At 35.2% G+C, this 23208-nt stretch overlaps 1 protein-coding gene across 3 annotated transcripts in view; it reads left to right on the forward strand.

Moving 5' to 3' along the window:
- Nucleotides 1–23208, forward strand: part of KCNT2 (potassium sodium-activated channel subfamily T member 2) — a 216535-nt gene that overhangs the window by 125632 nt on the left and 67695 nt on the right. For all 3 annotated transcript variants that reach the window (XM_087890080.1, XM_087890081.1, XM_087890082.1), the window contains exons 11-14: nucleotides 1057–1221; nucleotides 1811–1947; nucleotides 11376–11439; nucleotides 17458–17566. In XM_087890080.1, the coding sequence (XP_087746206.1) occupies nucleotides 1057–1221; nucleotides 1811–1947; nucleotides 11376–11439; nucleotides 17458–17566 (475 nt within the window). The remainder of the gene's footprint in view (nucleotides 1–1056; nucleotides 1222–1810; nucleotides 1948–11375; nucleotides 11440–17457; nucleotides 17567–23208) is intronic.

Genomic DNA, 23208 nt, shown 5'->3' on the forward strand with positions numbered 1-23208 from the left:
CTATCGGTACATATATATTTACTTCTAATTTTATTAGAAGTAATTTTAATTTTAGACATTTTATCATTACACCAAATCCTTTTTTATTTCTATTTCCAGAACACCATCTATTTTTGTGGTGTTCAGTAATTTAATTCTTTTGAGTCTGTTTCATGCAGCTTCCTGAATATCTTGCATCTGCCTTCCTTTCTAATGGCTCACCATCTAATAATCATTTATGGCTGTGATGTTCTTTTTTAACAAAAAACCTTGATTTTTTTACTTTGATTTATTAATAATCAAAGAATTATTATGGAAATACAAGCCACGATTCCTTTTTTAGGGGTTGTCTTCTCTGACACTAAATCTTGACTCTCTCATCAACAAGGGAGTTAAGTCAAAGTGAGTGCACATATAAATTAATAAATTACAGCTAAAATCTTTACAGAAGAACCAAGAAAGCAAACATACTGCTGCCCACACTCAGCTAACTAGAAAATACAGTATGTGTGATATGGTAATACACATTAATATTCAAGTGTGTTTGACTGAAATGTGTACTGCTAGGTTATTCTTTGTTCACTTATTATTTATTCTGCATGTGAGATATTACTGTGAGCCATATTAAATAAAATCACAACAAACAAATATCTAGACCAGAGATGGGGAACAATGGCCCCTTTATGACTTGTGGACTTCAACTCCTAGAATTCCTGAGCTTTTAGGGCTAGGCTCAGTGGTGGGTTGCTTCCGGTTTGGTCCAGTTCTATAGAACCGGTAGTAAAACCGGCGGGAGGCTCTGCCCACCCGCCACAACGTCATCATGGATGATCTGTGCAGAAGCGCAAGTGCGCGCTTCCTCTGCGAACCAGTAGTAAAGGTAAATGGAACTCACCTCTGGCTAGGCTTCTAAAAAACCTAAATGCTGGCTCAGGAATTCCAGGAGTTGAAGTCCACAAGTCATAAAGGGGCCACTGTTCCCCACCATGCTCTAGACAGTTGGACTATATGGTTTTTTAGCATCTCCTTGTTGACTTCTTGAGGCCATATTTCATCTTGAAATTTATTTTATTGCAGTTTGAGCAACTGGCTTATTTGTGGATGGAAAGACAAAAATCAGGTGGAAATTATAGCCGACATAGAGCTCAGACAGAGAAACATGTTGTTTTGTGTGTCAGTTCTCTTAAGATTGACCTGCTTATGGATTTTCTAAATGAATTCTATGCTCATCCTAGACTCCAGGTAAGTCAAGCTGATCAGCATTTATCTCAATTCAGCCAGAAATATTCTCATTTTTAAACATTTTTAATACACATATGAAATCTTAGCAGTATCATGGGTCAAAGACTTATATCTGTTAAATGTAAGTTATTCTAAAATTTAGAAAAGGGCTATAAAACATCCAGCACTTCTTTTTACTAGACTTATGTTGTTTCTTTAGAGCCAATTCTGAGCTTTTCTAATGATTAATGAGATCTGTGTAGTAGCTACCAAAGCTGACATTTTCTGCTTTTGAACATAGATTCCTTTTCAGCGTGCGTAATGCTTAACATTTTTTGCCAGAGGAAGTGATTTAAACTCATCTCTCCATGAGGCTAAGCATTACAGTTTGATATCTGGCAGAGCAACTTTGGCATCAATATAATCATTATTGAAATAAATAGCAGGAACATTTTTCTTCTTTAGAAATGTTAAAAAATAAATTATCCTTCAACTATCCTTCTCTCAACTCTTAAGTTTTTCCAAATTTTAAATGGAAAATATCCATGAAATATAACCATGTAATATTTCTTCTAGTTCTTTTTGATTCTTACAACATGCATTTTTATAGGACTACTATGTGGTTATATTGTGTCCCACTGAGATGGATGTTCAGGTTCGAAGAGTGCTTCAAATTCCCATGTGGTCCCAAAGAGTCATCTACTTGCAAGGTTCAGCACTGAAGGATCAAGATCTCCTGAGAGCTAAGTAGGTACCAAACAATGGATAAGGATCTTAAAAGAATATATTGATTACTTATGATTTTACCATAAAACTAATTCACTAAAAGACTCTTTTTTTCAAATATCCCAGAGAACATTTGTTACATGCTTTTAGATGTAAACTGCCCAGGGTCACAGAGGGAGATGGGCAGTCCTTAAATTTAACAGATAAATAAACAAATAATGCTAAACAGATATTTAATTAAAAACATTTCTTTGTGTGCTTCTTATCAGCTGTGTTCTTCCTTCCAACTATTTTGGAAATTTACTTCTGAACAGAATTGATCGGCGTTCATATAAATCTGTCTCCAATGCTTCAAGCTATATTTTTATTAAAAGTTTACACTTTCTTTGAAACTCCTTGGGGCAAGCATTCATTAAAGTTTCACTATGTTGTTTTCCTTAATCCCATTTTGTGCACCAAGATTTTTTGTCATAACAAAGGAGAGTCTCAATATAAGCTAGTCATTCAGTATCTTTTTTCGATATGGACTCTGCCTTCCTGTCCATTCTCGGACAGTGCCAAATTTAATTTTTTTTTTAAAAAAAAAATAATCTTTATTTACATTTTCCATTAAAAAAAAACAAAAAATAATTTAAAATATTTGAGTCCCTGTGGGACCATGATATGTAGTATGGGCGGATTTGGTTCATAGATTTCTCATTTTACTTCATTTATCTGTTTTGTTTATATCCCTCAATTATTTTCATTAAAAAAATGGAGGCACAAACGTATTTAATATTTTTCCTGCTCCTATTTTATTTTATTTATTTATTACATTTAGATGCCACCCATCTCATAATATTTTCCCCACAACAGCAACCCTGTGAGGTGATTTATGCTGATAGAGAATATGACTGGCGCAAAATCACCCAGCCAGCTTTCATGCCTAAAAAAGGGCTAGAACTCACAGGCTCCTGCTTTTTAACCTGGTAGACCAAAAGGGCTCTTTTTGGCGTTCATCTCTATTAACCGTGAAGTTATATTTTGATTTTAAAGAATTCTTAAAATCTATGTGAAAGACTTAATCCATGCAGATGGATTAAGCATTTCCATAATTTCATTTCCTTTTAATCTTCAATCATTTTTAGCTTTAACTACACCAAGGGTGTCGAACTCATGGCCCGCAGGCCAGATGGGTCACATGCTGGCCACCCCCACCGCTGGTTTAGCGAAGGTGAAAAAAGTCCCGATATGTCACATGATCACGATGTGACAACGTGAGTTTGACACCCCTGACCTATACTATTTGATTTTAACAACAGCCTGGCCACTGCTTTAATATTTATTAATGATTTTAAAAATAAATTATTGAATAATGAAGATAGGAACCCATTTGAAACAAAACCAGCATTGCAATAACTTCTATTTTTACCATGTTAAGTATTATTTTATAATTTGTATCACTTAATTCTTATGACTTCCAGGATTTCCAAGTTTAGGAGCTGCAAAATTTCCTGTGGTGCAATCTTCTATATTTTACTCTGAAGTAATCTTCAGTGAAACTTACTCCTAGATATATAGTTATGGGATTGCAGCTGCTTGAGTATATGGGAGTAATACATAATCATTTTGCATAATTAGTTCTTATAAAATAGATGTTTGTTTTCCTATTAAGAATGAATATTTATTTATTTATGAAACCAACTTCCAATGATTCTTGATTGTTTTTAAAAATGGAAAAGAGCCTCGGTGGTGCAGCGGACTAAGTGCTGTTAAGTGCTAGCACTTAGCTGCCAGCTGCCTGCAATTAGTGCGAGTTCAAATCTCACCAGGCTCAAGGTTGACTCAGCCTTCCATCCTTTCGAGGTAGGTAAATTGAGGACGCAGATTATGGGGCCAATAAGCCAGCTTTGTATAGAACAACACCACTTGGGGGGACCAAAAGTCCTAATAAGCAGGTATATACATAAAAGTATGCAGGCTATTGCTATAATGCACTGTAAGCCGCCCTGAGTCTACGGAGAAGGGAGGCATATAAATTGGATTAATAATAATAATAATAATAATAATAATAATAATAATAATAATAATAATAATAAATACAGGAATACAAATTTTCAAAAGAAATAATACAGGTAGTCCTAAATTTACAACCATTTATTTAGTGACCATTTGAAGTTACAATGACACTGAAAAATGTGATTTACGGCTGTTTTTCACACTTACTACTGTTGCAACATCCCCATGATCACATGATCTAAATTTGAGCTCATGACAACTAGCATGTATTTTTGATAATTGCACTGTTTTGGGATCCTGTCATCACCATGTGTGATTTTCCCAGCTGACTTCCAACAAGCAATGGCGGAAGCCAGATTCATTAATAACCACATGATTTACTTAACAACTTCAGTAATTCACTTAACTGTGATAAAAAAAATCATAAAATGTAGCAAAACACATTTAACTGCTTTGCTTAGCAATGGAAATTGTGGGCTGAATTGTGGTTACAAGTCAAGGACTACCTGTATTATATGCCATTTAATGAATAAATCATTAAATAAGAAATAAAAAAATTCAAAACATTTCCAATTTTAAATGTAAATTAGGGTATCTGTCCATGCCTGTTTATTAGTGATTGCGATAATAATTTATTTTCAATCACTAATAAACATGCATGGATTGATACCCTATTTTGCTAAAAAGAATCTTGTGATTTTCTCTAAGTTAGATAGTAAATGTGAATTTTTATAAAACTGTCATTTAAACATACCTGCAGTATTATTTAGCCTTAGTAAATTCAAAGCAAAGCAACCATTAAAATGTATATTTCTCCTTACAAATTATGTAATTGAATGTACTTTTATCATTTTTAAACACTATAGGAAGCAGTTTAAAAGACCATTTTTAAGAAACACAGCATAAATGTAGGAATTTAATAGACCATATTGTAAGAAATGTAGTAGTAGTTGCTAAGCAGCAGTGAGCTTCTCTCTTTTTATAATGAGCATCTTATAATCACATTCTCTAATAATCTTTCTAGTAAATGAAGTGTTTAATATGTTTTGGCTATACTAACTTAAAAAATAAACACTGAGGTTTTTTGTTCTTCAGCATCTCGGTTTGTATACTCTTCTTTTTTAACCCCTTTGAAAAACAAGGTATATAAGGGACTCAAGTTCATCTTTTGTTAAAATAACACCATGATAATTTTAAATCATATATTTCCTTTTTGTCAAGTAAAGGAGGTAATTTCGTGTTTGATAATTCCATAGAAAAGAGCAATAAAAAGGCAGAGAGCTGCTTCAGATTCAACATAATTGAGCTGGAGGAAATGCTGTTAACTTTGCCGCCACAGGTTATGATGATTTTTTGCTTTATATTTTAATGAGGGGATAACTGGTGGATGAAACAAGGTAGGATAACCCCGCAGTCTTGAAGATTTGCAAAATTACCTGTCCCTGAGGGTATCTGCCTGTGATATGTTCCACATCCCCTCTATTAAACAGTCTTATCTGGGGGACCTAGGATACATGTCTTTTCAATAGCAGTGCCTGCCCAATGGCCTGCCTTGAGATTAGAGGCATCTTCTTAGCCTTTTGGAAAGCTATGAAGACTTGGCTCATCCTCTAGTTCAGTGGTCCCCAACCCCCGGTCCGCGGACCGGTGCCGGGCCGTGGAGTACCTGGCACCGGGCCGCGCAGCGGCCGGGGGACATGAACGCTGCAGCGCAAAGGCTCCTGGGCCGTGCGCAAAAGCTCCTGGGCCGTGCGCAATGGGCCGTGCGCAAAAGCTCCTGGGCCGTGCCCCCACCCCTGCGCGCGCTCAGCAGGCCGCGGCGATAAAAAGGTTGGGGACCACTGCTCTAGTTGCTGGGCTGGCATTGGGGTTGAACCCAGCATACGTGTATTTTGAGATTGGATTATTATGGCTCCTTGGCAAGAGTGTGATAGTTGTTTTTTTAAAAAATGGATGAACTTTTTAAAAATATATTTGTAATGATTTTTTTGGTTGTTAGCTAGCCAGGGTTAATATAATAGAATTCTTTATTGGCCAAGTGTGATTGGACACACAAGGAATTTGTCTTGGTGCATACACTCTCGGAGTACATAAAAGAAAAGATACATTCGTCAAGAATCATAAGGTACAACGCTTAATGATAGTAATAGAGAAACAGACAATGTAAATCTTAAGGATACCAACAACAAGGTTACAGTCATACAATCATAAGCGGAAGGAGATGGGTGATAGGAATGATGAGAAGATTAATAGTAATGCAGACTTAGTAACTAGTTTTACAGTGTTGAGGGAATTATTTGTTTAGCAAAGAGATGGCATTCAGGAAAAAACTGTTCTTGTGTCTAGTTGTTTTGGTGTGCAGTGCTCTATAGCGTTGTTTTTCGGGTAGGAGTTGAAACAGTTTATGTCCAGGATGCGAGGGGTCTGTAAATATTTTCACAGCCCTCTTTTTGACTCATGCAGTATACAGGTCCTTAATGAAAGGCAGGTTGGTAGCAATTGTTTTTTCTGCAGTTTTAATTATCCATTAAAGTTTGTGTCTGTCTTTTTGGGTTGAGGAACCAAACCAGACAGTTATAGAGGTTCAGATGACAGACTCAATAATTCCTCTGTAGAACTGTATCAGCAGCTCTTTGGGCAGTTTGAGCTTTCTGAGTTGGCGCAGAAAGGACATTCTTTGTTGTGCTTTTTTGATGACGTTTTTGATGTTGGGTGTCCATTTTAGGTCGTGAGATATGGTAGAACCTAGAAATTTGAAGGTCTCTACTGTTGATACTGTGTTGTCTACTGTGTGTGAGATGGTTGGCATATAAATCTTATGAAGCTTGGCTGTACCTTTTTGTACATCCAAGTTAGTAAGTTACTAACTTACTGTAGTGCCATAGAAACCACTTTTAAAAGCTTTTAGAAATGAGACTGACATATGAAAGATTATCAGAAGCTTTACTGAAATTGAGAGTTTATATTCACAGCATTTCTTTTGTCCACTAAAGAAATAATCTTGTCAAAGAAAGAAATAAGGTCTGTCTCATGCTGTATATTTTTGATGAAACCATGTTGACTTTTAGCAATCACTACATTGTCTTCAAGATGGTTATAAGTGGCCTGCTTTATTATCTGCTCTAACATCTTTCCAGGTATTGATGTGAGCCTCATTGGTCTATAATTCCTGGGATTTTATCTTGAGTACACTTTAAAAAATATGTCCCTTTGCTTCTGTTCAGTTCTCCAGAATTACTCAAAGATTATTGAAAGAGGTCTTTAGCTGGGTTGGCTCACTTCTGACTCGAAATAGACAAATCTTAACAGATGATCACAAGAAAACAGATAACCACAATTTCCACTTCTGTTTTACATTCAAAGGATATAAAATCTTGAATAGCATACACTGGGATTAAATATAATAAAGGAAGGTACAATTCAGTAAGGATGTCTTTAAATTCCCTAGAAAAATATCCTAGAATATTAAAGAAATGAGGCAGAGATGACTATTGTGAAAACATACCTTAAGACCAGGAAATGGAAGCTGTGAGAAAGAAGCTAATACTGACTTGTTCCTAATTCATTAAGAGTATAAAATGGTAGGTGGGAAAAACTCAGCCTTTCAAGATTCTGTTCAAATTGATAAATATCAATAAAATGTAGTCTTCACCTGGCTTACCTTGAGGGGTTGACAACATCTCCTAAATTTTCTTCCTCATTGATATTGTTTGAAATTGCACTATTCTTAACTTCATTTTAAGAAATCCCAGCTGGTTACAGCAGCATGTTTGGCTTTAAGTGTTTCTCCCTGTGACGTTTTCTCTATTTTATTTTATTCAAATTGTTCTTTCTGTTAGCCATGGTTTATTTTTTACTAGGTCTTTTGTTAAAAAATTTTTAACAACATGGTTACTTGCACCAAAAGTTCTTTCAGATTTAATATCTTCAGTCAGCTCTTCTTATTAGTAAGGACCAAATCCAAGATAGCAGATGCTCTGTTTACTTAACAGAGTCTGTTTGAAGGAGAAAATTATTACCAATACAATAAAATATTCTGACTTGTTTATGGCAAAATTAGTCTCCCAATAAATGACAGGGTAGTTGAAGTATCCCCATCACACTTGTTTTGGGGTTTTTTTGAGGATTCCTTTATCTGTTTTAATTTGATTTATTTGGTGGTCTGTAGTAAATTCTTAACAAGTGAGTTCTTCTGTTACATCATCCTTTTATCTTAACCTAAGTGGTTTCCACATCAGATCAGTGGACTTCTGTTCATAGAGGTTAATATATAAATCTATGACAAATTTTCATGTGTTGCCCTTTACTTTGAAGCTAGCTATACCCATTAAAAATTTATTCCACTGCTGGAACTCATCCTACTATGTTTCTATAATCCCTATTATGTTATACTTGTCTTGATACCATGATCCATCTAATTTTGCCTCTTACCCATTTTGTGTGCAGTATATAGCAACATTTAAGATAATGGGTTAGACTTCCTATGTTCAGTCCCCTTTTTATTTAATGCCTTTATTTCCTTTATTTTTTGGTTAAACTAGTAATTTCCAGAACCCTTTGCCTTACTCCATTATTCAGTCCATTACTTGCCAATTGTCCTGAAACTCCTACCCCTTGTATTATAGTTTAAATAAATAAAAAGCATCTGGATTTCTGTAATGGCCCTAAATATAGTTCTGAGTAAAGAACAGAACACAGCGAGAAGGCTGGTAAATGTGCTTTCTATAATTCTTCATTGAAACGACCAGAGTGGCTCCAAGACAGCTCATGTACCAAGTTTATTTTTATTTATTTATTTTATTTTTATTTGATTTATATGCCGCCCTTCTCCGGAGACTCAGGGCGGCTTACAGTGCGTTAAGCAATAGCCTTCATACTTTTGTATATTTATACAAAGTCAGCTTATTGCCCCAAAAAATGGGTCCTCAATTTACCTACCTTAGAAAGGATGGAAGGCTGAGTCAACCTTGAGCCTGGCGAGATTCAATCTTACTTTAATTGCAGACAGCTGGTGTTAAATTACAGTGCTTCTGTCCGTTGAGCTAAACCAGGCTCCTGGTTCAAGTGGTAATAAATAATTTTACAGTTTTTTGTAATGTAGAATTAAGTATTTGTAAATCAATTTAAATCTGGTTCATGTATCTGTTGTTAAGGTATAATATATACAGTAAGTTGCCATGAGGGAGGGAGGGAAGGAAGGAAGGTAGGCGGGTAGGTAGGTAGGTTGGTTTATGGATTTGTCCCAAATCAACAATATTAACAAATCATTTCTGTTCAATGGAACAAGCATTGTATACTATAACTTTTTTCAAAAAGTGACTTTACACATATTTCTTATGTGTCATTGCATATGAATGCAAATCTTGTTTTCATGTCTCAAAATTTGGAATGCTGTTACATACAGGTGAAACTCGAAAAATTAGAATATCGTGCAAAAGTTCATTTATTTCAGTAATGCAACTTAAAAGGTGAAACTAATATATGAGATAGACTCATTACATGCAAAGCGAGATAGTTCAAGCCTTGATTTGTCATAATTTTGATGATTATGGCTTACAGCTCATGAAAACCCCAAATTCACAATCTCAGAAAATTAGAATATTGTGAAAAGGTTCAATATTCTAGGATCAAAGTGTACCACTCTAATCAGCTAATTAAGCCATAATACCTGCAAAGGGTTCCTGAGCCTTTAAATGGTCTCTCAGTCTGGTTCAGTAGGAATCACAATCATGGGAAAGACTGCTGACCTGACAGTTGTGCAGAAAACCATCATTGACACCTTCCATAAGGAGAGAAAGCCTCAAAAGGTAATTGCAAAAGAAGTTGGATGTTCCCAAAGTGCTGTATCAAAGCACATTAATAGAAAGTTATGTGGAAGGGAAAAGTGTGGAAGAAAAAGGTGCACAAGCAGCAGGGATGATCGCAGCCTGGAGAGGATTGTCAGGAAAAGGCCATTCAAAAGTGTTGGGGACTTTCACAAGGAGTGGACAGAGGCTAGAGTCAGTGCATCAAGAACCACCACACACAGACGGATCCTGGACATGGGCTTCAAATGTCGTATTTTTCGTCAAGCCGCTCCTGAACAACAAACAATGTCAGAAGCGTCTTACCTGGGCTAAAGAAAAAAAGAACTGGTCTGTTGCTCAGTGGTCTAAAGTCCTCTTTTCTGATGAGAGCAACTTTTGCATCTCATTTGGAAACCAAGGACCCAGAGTCTGGAGGAAGAATGGAGAGGCACAAACTGCAAGATGCTTGAAATCCAGTGTGAAGTTTCCACAGTCTGTGTTGATTTGGGGAGCCATGTCATCTGCTGGTGTTGGTCCACTGTGCTTCATTAAGTCCAGGGTCAACGCAGCCGTCTACCAGGAGATTTTGGAGCACTTCATGCTTCCTTCCGCAGACGAGCTTTATGGGGATGCTGACTTCATTTTCCAGCAGGACTTGGCACCTGCCCACACTGCCAAAAGTACCAAAACTTGGTTCAGTGACCATGGGATTACTGTGCTTGATTGGCCAGCAAACTCACCTGACCTGAACCCCATAGGGAATCTATGGGGCATTGCCAAGAGAAAGATGAGAGACATGAGACCGAACAATGCAGAAGAGCTGAAGGCCGCTATTGAACCATCCTGGTCTTCCATAACACCTCAGCAGTGCCACAGGCTGATAGCATCCATGCTGCACCGCATTGAAGCAGTAATTGATGCAAAAGGGGCCCAAACCAAGTACTTAGTACATATGCATGCTTATACTTTTCAGAGGTACGATATTGTTCTATGTACAATCCTTGTTTTATTGATTTCATGTAATATTCTAATTTTCTGAGATTGTGAATTTGGGGTTTTCATGAGCTGTAAGCCATAATCATCAAAATTATGACAAATCAAGTCTTGAACTATCTCGCTTTGCATGTAATGAGTCTATTTCATATATTAGTTTCACCTTTTAAGTTGCATTACTGAAATAAATGAACTTTTGCACGATATTCTAATTTTTCGAGTTTCACCTGTACATTACAAACTTAGCTGATGAAATCCACATTGTGATATGCAGAATAGGTGAGTTTAAAATTGATATATTCTGGTTGACAAAAATACCATTGCAGGGAATAGCCCCAATTTTGCTTCCTTTTTTTTTTTTTAGTTGATGCACATCATATCACATGGTCTAATATAGGAATTTTACTCTGATCTAGAATGAGAAAAATAAAGCTGTATAATTTCTGTTTAAATTTGATGCCTTATTTTTATATTTATGTAATGTATTTTTAAAAGAAGTATATATTTTGTTTAATATGATTTACTTTCTCTTTAAAAAGTGAAAAAAAAAGATTTTAATTTGGCCTAAAGTTTACATTTAAAGCAAGCACTTATTTAAACTATCTTTAGAAGTTTCCTGGGTATGTTAAAAGCAGTTTCCTAATTTTTCCCCCTAAACTTTCTGATTTTTAGAATGGATAATGCGGAGGCCTGTTTTATTTTAAGCAGCCGTTGCGAAGTGGACAGAACTGCAGCGGTAGGTTCCAAATATATCTATATCTGCATTTACAGATTTGTTTTATATGTGTATTTTTATCTTTTTATGGTTAAGTTAATTGGTCAGAAATAAAAGAGGTATGTGGTTGCTATGAATCGACATTGATTAGACAGCATATAATCAATGTAGAGTTTTGTGGGGGGTTTTGAACTGATATGTTTATATATTCTGTTGAGTCTTCTATATATATATAAAGACATATATTATTAATATGTATATTAAGTCCTCTTAAAATATGATAAATGAACCTATTTTAGTATCGTGACTTCATACAGTCAATTTTACAATAAAATGATTAGAATAGTAATTGCTCTCTTATAAGCAGACTATTTTTAAAACTAGACTTCCGAGTTTAATACTCTCATATTGTGAAACAATTCCATCAAAGGCAGTAGAATAGCTAAATCACTCAAGGAAGATCCAAGTAATAGTCATTACTTATCCTTATTCTAAGTTTTTTTAATCTTCAGGAAATATTTTACATATTGTTTTATCTGTTCAGTCACATATTGCAGAAAAAAATTGAATCATATAGTTTATTATATATATATAATTAAATACAATCAGGAAGCTGTGAGTTCGATCCTAGGTAGAGGCAGAGAGAGAGAGAGAGAGAGAGAGAGAGAACTATATAAGAGAACACCTTATATAGATCAGATTTAACATATATTCTGACCTGAATGACAACACGGTCTAGTGTTTTCTGTAGTATGAATAAATATTAATAGCAATATTTAAGGAGTTTCTTAGGCTTGTCCTACCATTATTCTAAGTGAGAAGCCCTTAATAAATTTCCAGAGGATCCTAGATTTCTTTAACACATAGTTTATTCAAGCTATATTTACAGTATGTTTTTGAAAGCCATGTTTCATTTCAACCTGGGAATTCTGGATGTTCTGCTTGCTTACCACATTTCACATTCTGCTGGTTAGCTTAGGTTTTCAGATTCATCTATCTCAGGGTTTCTGGCAACATGGTTGCTTGGTAGGAAATATTTGCTCTTCTAATTCCTTGCATATTCCAAATCGTGTCTAATGTTCAGAATGTGGGAAGAATGAATGACTGGTTCTTATTTTGCTTATCCTGATATGTAATGTTGACAACCTTACCTACATTATACATACAGAGAAAAAAAAAGCAAGACATTAAAAATACCTTGCCATTCTTTCTGCAAGTTTGAAGCCATTATACTGAAATTAAAAACAATGTTTAATTTGTGGGCACCGTAGCTACCACATTCCTTTTTAATTATCTAAGTGCTATTTTGGGGGCAGTCTTTAGGAAACCCTCTAGACTTTCTGATCAGAATCAGATAGAGAAAAGAACTGGGATGGATTTCACAATTCTGCTTTACTTGAATTTCATACATTAGGAGTACATGTAGGAGTACCAGGCCTATGTTCTTGTCCATTGTATCCACAGTAACATATGTATGATTTATGTGCCAGTGGTAATTGCTGTAGGAGTTGGGTAATTTTACATAGGAAGGAAGACTGGCTTATACCACATTTGTCAAAAGAAAGATTATAAGACCAGATTTTGCTGTATCACTGGAGCCAAATATCATTTTTGTATCTTTTTTCCCCCCTATAACCAGTGCCTATGGGGAAGGGCCTTGTCGTGGCGGCACTGCTTGTACTAACGCTTCCCCCTTTTTATGGTATTATATTTAGTATATTTATATATTAATCAAATTTATATAGTCACCCATATCACCGGAGGCAACTTTATGAGGTGCACAACAATGTTGCAAAATATGTCACTTCTGCACTTCAGTCCAGAAAATGTAACTTCAGCTAAATTGCTGGTCATAAATTATATCTTTCTCCCCTAGCTTTCTTTTGATTCTTCTGAGTCTCACTTGATTGCACACAGAAAAAATAAACCAAAAGGAAAATATGTGGTTGCATAAAACTCCATGCTGATTGAAACCTATTTATTTCCACTATTTGGAAAGAAATAAAAATATTAGTGGTAAAATGACACTATATGGTCACTGATAACTGAGACAAAGCATAAGGCTCACAGTAGATTTATCATCAAATTACTGTGATTTGCTTTCTAATCTATCAAAGCCCTGTATCTTTCATCAACTGCACTGTTGTTTAACTGCTGCTTTTAGCTGTTTTTCCATTTGATTGCTATTAGTTTTATATCTATCATTTTTTGCTTTTATTACTTTATCATAATCTATCCTGACAGTTTTATTTAAGGGGAGCATGAACATTCATGTTTAGTTCTCATTTAGTTCTCCACAATAACATGTCTAAATTCTCAGTGTTTTTCCTACATCAAGAAGCTGGGTATTAGAATTTAGGCTATATGAAAACAGTGCCAGTGATGGTGGCAATAATGATGATGTTAATGATTTATACAAAATAACAAAGCTGTATTTATATAATATGCATTCTGCTGATCAGAAACACAGAGAGAACTAGGTAGAAATTTTGCACACATGACTATGATTTCAAAGAGAATAGTTGTATTTTCAGTTTATTTCCAAATTATGTATAGTGAGAATTATTATCGTATCATAAAAAGTAAATCAAATAATTTGCAAAGAGGTAACTATTAATCATTTAGAGGAGAAAGAGAGAGAATTGTGAAATCTTAAACACTAATTTTATTATTGCATATATTTTCATGGATCATCTAATCATCATCTGATGAATAAATGCCTACGAGAGAGATTTTATAACTGATAGTTTGGGATGGTAGGTGAGATTTGGGATTGCTCTATTTTTACAACAACACATTTTTGTTTCCTGAAAAGAGAAATCATCATTTCATTTAGGACTAAGTATCTGCAACCTCCTTCCCCTCCCAAAAGCAACAACATCAGTAATAATTCATTGATTAACTTGACTGAAATAAGGCCATCTTCTTTGTAACATTTTTAAACTTCCCTTTAAAACAGAATTATTCAAAATGCATCAAGAGCATAAATAAAACATACAGGATTGATTTGTCCTTATTTTTAAAGATATTTTCCTCTCCCAAACTATTTTAGTTCCAGGATTTTATTTACAATATACTTTTGTACGACAGATATTAACAAATGAATAAAAAAAAACAGAGAATTGAAAATTAGCTAAATAGGAATCTTAGATATTACCCAATCAAGATGGTTTTATAAAAGCAAAGTTTAATGTGTAGTTTTATATCATGTAATACTGTTTTAAATTTAAAATAAATTAAAGTTATTGGGATAGCTGTTTTCTAGCCAATCAAATTGTTGGTCCATGTAGGCTATTGCAAACTATCTGCAGATTTTCAAGATTTCAGGAGAAATACTGGATATTAATCCAGTAAAAGTCTGTGTGACTATAAGTGTAATACTTTTTTTCCTGAACATTCAGAAATTAGGTCAGCTCTGTATTGTCAGGGATGAACCATAAATTTGTCCAGACAAATTGTCTGGAAAGAATTCCATCTTAAATCAATTAGAATAAAATGACGTTAATGTCTACTTTCACAGGAGTCTGTCCATATAAGCTGTGATTAGATAGAGAACACACTTTGATTTTTTAGCAACTGTACTTTAGCTTGATGTATTTATCATAATCTTCAGACTATCAGGCAAAAGGTATAAAGTAGGGAAGTAAGATTAGTAAGATCCAGGGACTTAAGCTTCGAACAATAAAAATGGTATAGAAGTAATTCAGACCCAACATAACACTACATTGGTAGTAAGTATCTCATTGTAGATCAGTTGCTCTCAATATTAGGTGAGAAGGACAACAAGAAATGGTCTGGAGAAGTTAAAAGTCAGCTGTCACAGAGGCTGGTCAGTGTTCAATTTCAAGCATCATTTATTGAAGCTCAGCAAGGAAATTACAATATAAAGCCCACCTGCTAAAACTGTTTTGAAAACATCCTCCTCTGATTGTTTATTATTCTTTAGCATTCTCAGCTGAGAACAGAAATTTACCAATCAATTGAATTCATGCCTGAAGAGTTCAAAAACCTGAAATTTAGCCATGCTATGCTGCTTTTAATTCTAAGCCAAAATACTTCATCTTACTTCTGTTGGAATAATGCCTTTAATTTAAAAATATTAATTGTCCTTAACTTTTCAAATGATTTTTTTTCTTTCTTTATCAGACCATAGAAGCCTTTCTTATCTGCTGACATCACACAATATAAATGAATTATACTATTCTCTTTCTCTCTTTTCTTACCCAAGCAACTTTATGACTAGACAATCCATTTCATTTCCTAGCATCATTAGTTTCTGTAAATTATTCTGTCTTGTAATTTTTAGAAGACAATTAAAAATATAAAAAGACTGATATAGAGCTCAAAAGAACAATGTTGTAGAATTTAGAAGCATTTTGAAAAGGAACATTTTAATGTGCTGAAATTTTGTGATTTTCTAATAGAACTTTTCAGTCAAGCTCTTTATGTTTGCTAAGAGCAACTGGTTGTAAAGTACTGAAATGAAAGTGAAGATCTTAAAAAAATAAAATACAATGAATTAATTGATCTATTATTCTGTTGATAATTCTTCCAACAATTTCCATTTGTGTATATTTGCATCTGTGAAAATTTTCTGTTAAAACTGTTTTGATTCCAAATACTTAACAATCTGCTTTCCTTATGCATGTATATGTAAATCTCCCTCTCCCTCTCCCTCTCCCTCCCTCCCTCCCTCTCTCCCTCCCTCTCTCCCCCAAACAATAATCTTTTCCTCAGGTCAACTGCTTAATTATATCTATTCATTCTTCTGAGCCTTGTTTATGTAAATTTGTAGCAACTAGTTGTTAAGTTCTTAAGGTCAGTGATATAAGGCTTTAAGCATTCTGAATGAGTAGCAGAAAAAAATTCTCTTCCTTTTTGTCCAGAAAAATTATCTATGCTAGAGATGCATTTCCTCGAATTATAATCATTAGCAAACTTTCCACAAAGGAATGTTTCCTTGCACATGAAAAAATATTCTGAGGTTTTCAAATGGATAGGGTAGGGTAGAGTGGGATGGGATGGGATGGGATGGAATGGAATGGAATAGGATAATAGAGTTTGGGAACAAGCCTTTGATTTCTCACTTTCATTGGATGTAACAATACTGTTTATTATATGGCAGTATATAGAAATTGCAGAAAATTATTGGCCAGATGCCTGCTGCATATATGGTTTTGTCATTGCTATTGGGATTCTTATTTTTATGAAAACTGTTTAACTAGTAATGCAGTCCAATTTCTCTTCAAAGATATCATAATAAAACAGGTAATATTTTGAGATAGTCTCAGAGGTGCTTTTTTCAAGAGGCAACTGGACTTTCTGCTTTTTCTTTGAAGATATTTTGCTTATCATCAGAACTGACGAAGCTTCTTGGATGAGAAGCAAAACGTCTTCAAAAAAAACCCAGAAAGCCCAGTTGCTTCTTGAAAAAAACACTTTTGGGACAACCATGACCTGTATGACTGAGAATCTCCATAGACATTGTGATATAGTGTAGTCTTATGCAATGGGATCTACAAGCCAGTGGCTCCCAGTTCAAATTGTGTACTATCTAAAAGTGCCCATGTAGAGATGATAATGTTAAAAAATGCATTATATAAGTTAAATAGAGATTTTAAAAAGAATATTTGCATTGGTAAGATATCCTGTTTTGAAATTGCTTTGGAAACATTCATGATCTACCTGAGCTCCAGAAGCTCAGACTGTAAGTCACATTAAAGTCATTTAAGGGAAAATCTGGTCTGAATCATTTTGTGTTATTTTTAAAAGCAATATTTACTTATGAATTCTGCTATAATTGGCACAAAACTATGGGATATTCTTATGTTTGAAAAATAGTTTAAAGTATAGAAACTAGAAGCTAAAAGACTTGTTTCTTGCAAAGCATGTGTCAAATAAAGGGTTTTGTTTTGTTTTGTTTTTTGCTTTTTTAATAGCACATTGTCAGCTATACATGAGCATTTATATTCATTAATATAGTCAATTTTGTATTTTTGTCTTAAACATTCTGATGTGCTGTCTTGTATTTTATTCTAGGACCATCAAACCATTTTAAGAGCTTGGGCAGTTAAAGATTTTGCTCCAAATTGTCCATTGTATGTTCAGATACTGAAGCCTGAAAATAAGTTTCATATTAAATTTGCAGGTAAGTCTGATAGCTTATTGATTCTTGTTGAGATGTAGAATTGGATAATTCTTTCTGTTCTCATCAATGCCATTTAATGTTTTCTGCAATAAGAATGGTGTGGGCAACATTCAGGCCAATTGTGGCCCATAAGACTTAATTTATTCCCCAGCATTCATAGATCACTCTACTCAAACTCAGTAAAACAAACAAACAAACAAACTCACTGAATCTCATAGTGCATTTTGTTTTGTTTTAATTCAAAGTTACCCGTAAACTCTTAAGGCCCCACAAATGGCCCGAAACTGATTATTAGAATCAGTAATTTCTATTAGCTGAAATCCTGGTTCATTTGAAGATACTGCAAAAAGAGGACACCTATCAGAAATAAAGAAGGCCATCAGCAGAACCCTAACCTAGCCAGATACCAGTGCAAAGTTAGGTCAGGCAGAAGATGGTTTTTAATCATTTCTAACTCAGAAAATCCAGGGAGAGCTCCAAAGAAATATCTTTCCCTTTCTGTGCTGCAGGAAGCTTGAATTCATCACAAAAAAAATCAACCTACCAAATGTCAGCTGTGGACTTTGCCATTTTAGGTTTTTAGAACAAAGTTGCAGGTAATCATTATCACATTTGTTTGGAAAATGCAGTTTAGACAGGTAGCCCCGCCATCTAGCCCCACCGCCTGGAACGGGTTAAAAATGGGGCACACAGAGGTCAAAAATGGGGCGCAAGGAGTGGAGCTAGGCAGCAGCGGTGATGGACAGTGGCAATCCCTGCAGCCTGGAACAGCTGATAGACAGTATTCTGGTAGGCAGATCCAACCACCAATCAGCTGCTCGTGCTAAATCAGGCTGTGCTGAAGCTGACCAGGCTGTTTGCTGTTTGTTGCAAGGAGGCAAATTGCTGGGAGGCAGAGGCCAAAGGGTGGGGACCGGTGGGTGGGTGGGGCTTCGGCAACATTTGCTGTATAAGATGCACAGACATTTCTACCCACTTTTTTGGGGGAAGTGCGTCTTATACACCAAAAAATACGGTAAATGGACTCCACGATTCCATAGAGCCTGATGGCAAACCAAGTGTGAATGGCCTTCTAAGAAGAGTTTGGGCCAATCTAATTTTAGGTGGAATGATGCAAATACTTGACTTGGTTTTTTTCCCCCCCATTCATTCAATTTGTCCCATTGTGTTTAGAGCAACACACACATATGCACATCAAAACAAGACTTCAAACAGGCTCACTTAATTTCCTACCTCAATACTTGGGAACAGGAGGAAAGCCAAGTTATTAATGCAGCACAAAAGCCATAATGGTCAGAAAAATTCTGGTACTTGGTGTTGCACAGAACAGATAAAGCAAAAGACACATTTCCTGGTTCACATCAAATGGCATTATTTAATCAAAGGGTCTAAAACCATGCCAAGTTTGACTGAACATGTGGGACAAGCAGAAATAATTGAAGACAGGAAATTCTGCAAATAATTCAGCCCTGTGCCATGAAAGGTTTTGTATATGGCAAGCAGCCCCTTGAATTGCACCCAGAAAACTATTGATAATGTAGTCAGCACAGTAGAGCAGTGCTCATTATCCTGAGAAAGAGTCTTAACAAGAACATTGGGTCGACCAGAGGTCGAAGTATATAACTAATTATTATCAGTGTATGGATGATATCTGACCCTGTGGTGTTAGATGATCTCATAACCTTTTTAAGATCAGATGGGACTACCTGCTCTTGGACAATGAATTTGCAACTGCCTGAACAATGTGAATCACACATTGTTTCTTTGAAAGTCTTGACTGAACAGGAGGTTCATGCCTGAAATAAAACCAAGTTCCACCAACAAGAAATGCAGTGATAAATTTGCATGTAGACCATGCCAGTCAGAATGCAGATAGGTGCTCACATAATTAATCATTTGAGCAAAGCAAGGAAATGCATGTTTTGTAGTGGGGAAAAAATTAGGCTATAAACAAATGACTTCCCACTTGTATAGAAACATTTTTATTCATTTAGTATGAAAACACCTAACTGTATAATACCATGATACAGTCCGTGCAAAATTTATGATTTAATGTAAGCCTTCCAAAGAACTCTATTGATAATTAACAAATTTATGATACTGATTTTATGATTAATATTACTAGAATATTTAGAAAAAAATTGATGAATCATCAATAGACTTACAAAATAATTTTGATTTCTCCAAGCACAGTTTGAAAACTATTTTTCTATCATATTCCATGTAGTTTTCTTTTTTCCATTAGAAATCCCTAAGTGTTTTCTTTGTTATCCTGGTAGGGTTGACATTTAATTTTTATTTTCTGCACCTGATCCCATCTGTGAAGTCTTTTGCATACTGAATAATAAATATTAATGTTCTGTTATTTACTCAAGTTTAACAAAAGTGAAGTAGCTTTGTATGTGCCATATATAGCTGGAATGCATTTTCTACAATATTTGTCTCTAAGGAAAATATTTTGTTGAGTTGAAACTCCTCTGCATGTATCAGATTGTAGTCCTGCAAGCCATTTTTATGAACAAATAAAGGGGGAAGTTTGGCTTTTCTCCAAGAACACGGGGCACCAGCTTCATAATAACCTGTGCTCAAAACCTATCTAACACCCACCGTGTTTAATTAAAAGATTTCAAAATGGAATATAAGTGAAAGAATATACATCAATAAAATGATTGGACATTGGTTTTCTTGTGCTTGTATCTTAGATACTTCTAAACGTCAAGAAAGATATAATAACTTACAATGGTAAAACATACAAAACATATAGTGGCATATATTTTTAGATTTTTCTACTCAACAAGACCACTGGAAGACCCACTAACAGAGACAGAAGACCAGGCAATATTACTAACTGCTGCTACTTTTACTACTGTGTTCTACCACGTACCATATGAGCAAGCCCCTGCAATGGCCAGAGGGTTGGTCAGCCAACCCTTTACCTTTGGGACACTTGAAAGTGGGAAGTTAGAATTGACAATAGTGGGGGAGGATAACTTGCACGATTACTCATTACATAATCATCATCTTAGTTGACCAGCCCTGCCTTTTTCTCTCTAAGGGGTCTCTGAGCTTGGTTGTTTCCTTGCAAACATTTCCTTACCCAAACTATGTAACACCATCAGTGCTAGTAAGAAGTGGGGTTTGCTCTCAGTTTATATTTTAGCGGCTTGCCCTGTCAGTGTTGATGGGGCTGATCTTTGCATTTCTTTGATTCAGCTGCTTACTGTTAACTTGTTTGTCAGTTCCTTGATTTGGGTATTGTTTACTCGATTTTTGGTCTGATGTTAATCTTGATCAAGTAAAAGATACAAATATTCTCCTTATTTTTTTCTCTAACTAAAGCAATATCCTATGTTGAGAGCCCATAGACTGCAAAAAATACAGAGCTAAAATGAGCTGTGATTAAGAGACCTTTTGTAATAAGGATTTAACTTTGAAGGTGGGTGATCAGCCCAGCTCAGAGGTGGGTTTCAGCAGGTTCTGACCAGTTCTGGTGAACTGGTAGTGGAAATTTTGAGTAGTTCGGAGAACCGGTAGTAAAAATTCTGACTGGCCTCACCCTCATCTATTCTCTGCCTCCCAAGTCCCAGCTGATCGGGAGGAAATGGGGATTTTACAGTAACCTTCCCCTGGAGTGGGGTGGGAATGGAGATTTTACAGTATCCTTCCCCTGCCATGCCTACCAAGCCACGCCCACGAAGCCAAGCCACACCAACAGAACCGGTAGTAAAAAAAATTGAAACCCACCACTGGCCCAGCTTCTCTTAGTCAGGTATTCTGCGGCATAGTAAGCAAGTAAAAGCAATTTGAGAGGTGACTATAATCCACTAGGACAATACAAGATACAGCTTGTATCTTTTTATTTCCTGTGTACAGATTTTAAACAAAAACTTAACAGAAAACAGAAAATAAAAGCATTAAAAAGTAAAATTTATGTCTGAAATATGCTAGGGCCAAATAAATACATCCAGAATATATATTGTATTGTTTTAAGATTAATGGTTCATTACTTCCAGCTCAAGGAACAGTCAAATCTGTTTACCTTCTTGCCCCTGCTTCCCCTCATCCATTATGTTCTCATTTGGTACAGTTTCTGTAGATCCTTCTAGAAATGAGCACCCTTTCTACATTACAAACTCTCAGCTTGATTCAGCAACTTTATGCAAATGTGCCCTTTAAGATTAAGGTTTTCAGAAATGCCATCCCCTCTTAATTTAAATAGCAAAAATTATTGCTCAGTCTTCTTAATGATGAATTTCATTTCATCTGAAATTCTGACATCTGACTTTTGGTCAACTGTCATCACATACTTCAAATATAAAATTATTTGAAGTATTTACCTATTAATCAACCATGCAGATATGTAATTTAGGTAATGCTTTCCTTTCTTACTGTATAAGAATAATATTTGTGAAAGTTTAAAAATTTGTGTAAACAGTTACAATATCGAGATTTTTGCCCTCTTATTTTTGTGAAAGATACTTTCGTGCAAGCAACTCTGTCTCCAGTGGTAAGGAGGTCAATAATTCAATGTTGTGTCAGGCTCCAAAAACCAAGAAAGAGACACAGAATTACTTCTCAGCAGTTTTCTTTATTGTTTCTCACCTATAGACAGAAATCTTACCAAACTAAAGCAAACTGCTTTGCTTCATTAAAGATATACTCTGAAAACATCTAAGGAGGAGCTATCTTGACCTTCTTTCTCCCAATCAAACTATCAAAATTCTCTTGGTGATGTCTTTCTTCTTTGGAATGTAGTCCCAACCTCCTGGGAATCCAGACTACATTCCACCTGACATCGTATCTATTCAGCATGTTTGTTAAGTGTCCAAAACATTTTTTTTCGGTTGTGATCAAACTCAGAGCCTCTTCCTGTGGCATCTGTTAAAAGAAGTAAAATTTCATTCATAAGATTGGTTTTGCTCTCAATCTTCTCAGATAAGAAAATGCATGCATAACTCCACCATTTTATCAGCTGCCCTAGAACTATTTTTTTCCCCATCACTAAAACCTAAAGCAGAAAGACGTCATCCATGACACCAGGATATAAAACTGTAATGCCTTGCTAGCTGAAGTGTAGAATTATTCAATAGGTCTTGCTGGATTCTGGAGGCTGTCTATTCTAAATTTGGCTTAATAAAATGAGGACCTATTCCCTGCTATGAAAGAATTATGTCTTATGACTTACATTCTAGCTGTTTCCCCCTTTACTTGGCATTCTGGATTACTGGCTAGCTAGTACATAATATTTCTAGAAGACATCAAAAGATAGGATCCACAGGCAATTTCCTGTAAATAAAGGTGTTCCCATAAATCTAATTGCAGTGAGTATTATTTTTGTAAACTATTTCACATTCTCACTATAGCAGTGCTTTTAGGCGGGACATTAGACTTATCTTCCACATTAGCAAAAGCATATAGTTCTTCTTTCAGATTTATTTTATAAAACTATATTTCAATCCCATTCAAGTATATAAATGCTTAATTCAGTCAGGAGGTTTGTAGGGAAATACTGAGGTGAAAATAAATGGATGTTATCTACTCTAGAATAAATCAATCTTTGTGGTTTATGAATTGCACTAAATAAATGATTTATCTCTCTTGTTCATATTATTTTCCACGTTACATTTTGCCAACATAAATCC

This window comes from Pantherophis guttatus, chromosome 3, assembly GCF_059756535.1.
Source record: "Pantherophis guttatus breed Tessera chromosome 3, ASM5975653v1, whole genome shotgun sequence".
Taxonomy (NCBI): Eukaryota; Metazoa; Chordata; class Lepidosauria; order Squamata; family Colubridae; genus Pantherophis; species Pantherophis guttatus.